This window comes from Panthera tigris, chromosome C1 (genome assembly GCF_018350195.1).
Source record: "Panthera tigris isolate Pti1 chromosome C1, P.tigris_Pti1_mat1.1, whole genome shotgun sequence".
NCBI lineage: Eukaryota > Metazoa > Chordata > Mammalia > Carnivora > Felidae > Panthera > Panthera tigris.
Genome location: NC_056667.1, coordinates 4,052,002 through 4,056,486, shown reverse-complemented (window position 1 = coordinate 4,056,486; position 4,485 = coordinate 4,052,002). Strand labels below are relative to the sequence as shown.

Genomic DNA, 4,485 nt, shown 5'->3' with positions numbered 1-4,485 from the left:
TCACCAGGGCCGCCAAACCCCCAGACCCGGCCCCGGGCTCTCGGCGCAGCGGCGAGGGGCCGGCTGCGGCCCCGGGACGCTGGAGGACGGGCCGGGGAGACCTCCAGGGAAGAGGAGCCGGGGTGGCTGGGACCTCGAGCCGCCGATGGCTGGAGCAGGGGCCCAAATGGCGGGGACGCAGGGGCCAAGCGGCGCGGGCGCCTCCGGGCTCGGGCTGGCGCTGTCCATGGTGCTGCCACCTGCGCGCTCAAGCGCCAGGGGGCAGCGCAGGCCGCCGCCGCCGTCCTCTCCGCGCCCCAGAAGCTGGCTAACTCCCGGCAGACAGCTGCGGAAGCCAGACGGGAACTCGGCTCCGCTGGGGACCCGCCAGAGCCCTGGGGGGGGAGGGGAGTGGACAGGAGAAATGTGAAGGGGAGGGAAGAATAGGAGAGGGGAGGAGGAAAGGAGAGGTGTAGAGAGAGAAAAGGAGGGGAGAAATGTGGCGGGGAAGGGAGGGGAGGGGCTAGGCAACCTGAATTTCTTTCCCAGGGTCCAGACCCTCGCTCACCCGGATTGCGACTGCACTAGCCTGCAGGGTCTTCGCAGCCTCCTGCCTCCAGCAATCTGGGGCCCTCTCCTCTCCCAGCTGCCCACTGCCCCGAGCTCTCTTCTCATCCATCCCTCCTTTATCTGGCCTTGTGATATCCACGGGTCTGACGCCACAAGTGCCCCTCCCCCCCCAGATCCTTGCCCTATCCCCTCCAGACTCCCTCCCACCTTGAGCCGAGTTCTGAAGGCTTTTCATGTACTTGACGCTCAGCTCCAGTATGTCCGCCTTCTCCAACTTGCGTTTCCGGATCTGCAGATCCGTGGAAAGGGCTCTTAGCTGCACAGTCCGACTTGGAAGGGATGAGGTGGGGGATCGTATCACCGCCACCTCACCACATCCCCACGTCTCACCTGGTGGGAGTAGTGTTTTTCCAGCAACGACTTCAGCTGCTCTAGCGATACATTGATGCGTGCCCGTCGCTTCTTCTCCATCAGTGGCTTGGAGATCTGTAGAGGGGTGGCATTATAGGACAGGGCCAGGGTCCTCTTGCCCTTTGCCCCACCCCACCCCCGGCTTGGCAGGCCCACGCCCTGCGCCCTTCAGGACCCCAGACCTTGCGGAAGCCGCCGGCTTGGCCACCGGAGCTGCCCTGGGTCCCAGGCTTAGTGCCCATGTTGTCGTATCTGCTCCTGTGGGAGGCAGTGCCGCCTTTATAGGGGCTCCTCGTTTACATGTCAATGAGGCGCTCCTGGACTCGAGGAACCCCGAGGGGGAGGAGATGAGAGGGGGATGCACTGGGAAATTCCCCACCTCTCTGTGCGACCCCCTCTCTAAGCCCAGGCTTCAGCCTTACCTCCGGGAACCCTCCTTTCTTCCAAGGGGCCCTCCTCTTCCCCTTTCTCAGTCTTTCCCATATCCCTTTCGCCCCCACTACTTCCCGAGTCTGGGGTCCCCTCCCATGCACATCCCTCCGTGCCCTGTTCTGTCCCAGTGTTTAGTGTCCCTAGGGACCGAGCCTCACTAGTCCCACTTACCTAGTGCTTGCCGTCCCTTGCCTCCAAGCATCCTGGGGGGGCACCCACTGAGGAAGGTGCATGGGTCCAGCTGGTTCTGAGCCCCACTAATGACTATGACAACACACCAGGCCTCCGTGTGTCTGATGAAGATGCGGAGGCAGGGAGGACCCGCCAGCAAGGCCTTTCTGCGGGTTTCACGCTCTGGCCACGCTGGCAACGCCACATTAGTCGTTCTAATGTTGGGACAATGCAGCGATTTTCTGCCTGTGTCTGCTCAAAGCCGGGCACAGGCTGGGCTTGAGGGGGCCACACAGCGACATGTGTCCCATTAAAGCGTGCAGCCCGCCCTCGGGGCCACAGCCAGTCTCCTCCTAGCTGGGGTCTTGGACTGGCAGCGTTCCTGTGCTGAGGTGTGTGTCCTGACCCCAAGTGCCCTCTGGCCCTGTTAGGCCCCAACCCACACTCTTCCAGCTGGGCTAGTTTCAGTCCTGACTTTCCAGGCTGGACAACTCAGGCTCTGCCACTTGCCCTCACAGCCGGGGAGTTTATTCCCACCGGCCTTCTCTTGCTCCCAACAAATGAAAGGTGAGGGTGAGAAAGATCACTGGTCATATGGCGAGAGCATCGTTCTGTGCTCTTGGAGGTCTGGGACCCCCCAAACACTGTTCATTATTCGGGCTGTGGTTGGAGACTCAGGGAGCTCAGTGGAAGAGACACCCACCCCAGGACCTGTTAGGCCCTACAGCAGGACTGCTGCAGTCCCGGGTTGGGCCCCAGGAGCAGGACTCCCGTAGCTGTGGCTGACAGGATGACGTCCCTGGATTCATCTCCAGTTATCTCCCTGTCCTGGGTTCGCAGGGTCCCAGGTTCAAGGTTTATAAAATGGGGCTCCGAACAATGCTGGCTCCCACGGCTACTCGTGAGGGCAAGGAAGTAGCTTCGACGCAAAAGTTCTGCAGTTGAGCCCTGCGGCAGAGGAATAAACAAATCGGCCTTTGCAAGGGACCCAGCGCGAGGCGGAGGGGAGATTGTTGGGTCCCGGATGGGCCCCCTGGCTCCCTGGAAAGGGGCTATCTTCTTCCCCCACACCCGCCCCTGCCCGGAGTATTGATGGGCCCTGCCTGGGGCAGAGGCTTCTCAGGCGCCTAGCAGCGTGGAGAATCGCGCTCCGCCCTCCTTTCAAGGCTCAGACTGCGTCGGCCGGGGTTCCGAGGTGCTCTTCCGCCCCGGCCGCAGGACCCCGGGCCAGATCGGGCCGGGCCGGGCGGCGGGGCCGAGGCCGGCCGGCCGGCGTTGGCACGCGCCGGGCAGCTTTGAAACACCGGGGGCTGAGCGGGCCCCACTGGCCTCCGTGCGCTCCCCCGGCTTGGGGCGGTGGCGGCTCGGTACAAAGGCCCCGCGGGGCAGGCGGGCGGCGGGGCCGGGCACAAAGGGGGCAGCCGAGTGTTAAGGGCATTGTGCCGGCCCCACAAAGCCCGCCCGCGCCCGCCCCCTCGGGGCCAAACTCCGGGCGCCCCGCTGCGCGCGGGCTTCCAGCGGCCGCACATCTGCACGGAAGCTGGGCGCGCGCCTCGCTCCGGCGGTCGCCCTCCGCCCCCGCCCCCGCTCTCAGCCGCGCGGGCGGCGGGGCAATTTGTCCTCTAATTATGATCCCTCCCCATAAACCGCCGCCCGCGCCTTTCAACTCGGGCGCATTAGCAAACCAATGGCCCTCGGCGCAGCCCTCGCGGCCCGCCCCCTCTCCAGAGTTAGGGCCGCCATAAAGGGGCCCGCGGCCCGCCCCTGCCCGCACCCTAGCAGCCGCAGCTCCTGGGGCCGTCACTCCTCTCGAGCCCGAGCGGAAGGCTCCCGGTCGCGCTAGGTGGGGCCGCTCACGTGGGTGGCTTAGTGTGTTCTTAAGCACTGGAAAATTGACCGCAAAATGAGCTAATTCGCAATGTTCTGCTTTGGCTGCGGGCGGCGAGCCTGGTGGGGCGGCCTGGGCTGGACTCGCAGCCGTCAAATTCTGCCTCCGCCCACTTAATGGGCCTCCGCCTCGCTGCCCCCTACCCCTACCCCGGCACCGCCCCCTGCGCCCCCATTTAGCACCCCCCCCCCATCCCGGGACAAGTCCCCGGGCTGGCGTCCCCGCGACTCCCCGCCTAGGCTGATTTTCTCTCTGCTTTCCGGGTTTCCCCACTCCCAGCGCGGCTCGCCCGCCGAGAACCGCCCTTAAGTCGGGCGAGGGTCGGGCAGGACTCAGGGCTGAAACAGATCCTGGTGAGGATTCCACCCTCCTTTTTTCCCCGCGCGCGGAGAAATCTCCACTTGATGCGCAATTCGGGCTCCTGGGCGGCCACGTCCCCACTAAGACCCAGTTCCCCTCCTCCCCCACTCTGTGAGTCCTGAGCTAGACCACCCTCAGCACACTCACAGGCAGGCGGGGTGGGGGTGGGGGTGGGGGTGGGGGGCTCCGAAGGTGTGCGTAAAGGCTGGGCGGGTGCGTTTTCCGAGGTGGGGTGGGAGGGGCAGCACACCCTCCCCCCCTTATCTAAGAGCAAGCAGGGCGAAGCCTCTCCGGCTGCTGGGAAGGACGTGGACTATCTTAGAAGCCGGGCTTATGCAAACTGGGATGTAGGCCACCGACTCCCTTTCCATCTTTAGCATCTGGGCTCCCCAGGGGGCCTGGAAAGGAGCACGAGTTCCGGCAAAGCGCTGGGGAGACCCAGGTTGCCCTTTGCTCATTCAAGGGAAAAAAAAAAAAAAAAATCCTTCTGTAGTTCTGGAGACCTCGGGGGGATTCAAGGAACACTCAGTCCTCTGCTTGCTCAGGCTTGGGAATTGAAGGCAAAAAGCGACCTGTGCCTTCATTCTCCCTTTCCCCTTTGGTTTTCTCGACTTTGTCTAAAGAAACACTGTTTCAGAGCAACTAAGGTCTGGAAAGGAGGTAGGCGGGGGGTT

At 63.9% G+C, this 4,485-nt stretch overlaps 1 protein-coding gene across 1 annotated transcript; it reads right to left on the bottom strand.

Annotated features, from left to right (window-relative positions):
- Window positions 1-1,035, bottom strand: HES3 (hes family bHLH transcription factor 3). Its single transcript, XM_007078388.2, has 3 exons — window positions 940-1,035; window positions 757-838; window positions 1-374 (listed from the first exon to the last, which is right to left on the bottom strand). Exons 1-3 carry the CDS (start codon window positions 1,018-1,020, stop codon window positions 1-3), a joined length of 537 nt encoding a protein of 178 aa, XP_007078450.2. The 5' UTR covers window positions 1,021-1,035.
- Between the last annotated feature and the right edge of the window lie 3,450 nt (window positions 1,036-4,485).

Excerpts from the sequence above, each read along its gene's own strand:
- HES3 (XM_007078388.2), bottom strand. The coding sequence starts at position 1,020 with ATGGAGAAGAAGCGACGGGCACGCATCAATGTATCGCTAGAGCAGCTG. Across the intron at positions 839-939 it reads AAAAACACTACTCCCACCAG|ATCCGGAAACGCAAGTTGGA; the intron begins GTGAGACGTGGG and ends ACGGATCTGCAG. Across the intron at positions 375-756 it reads CCTTCAGAACTCGGCTCAAG|GGCTCTGGCGGGTCCCCAGC; the intron begins GTGGGAGGGAGT and ends CTCCCCCCCCAG.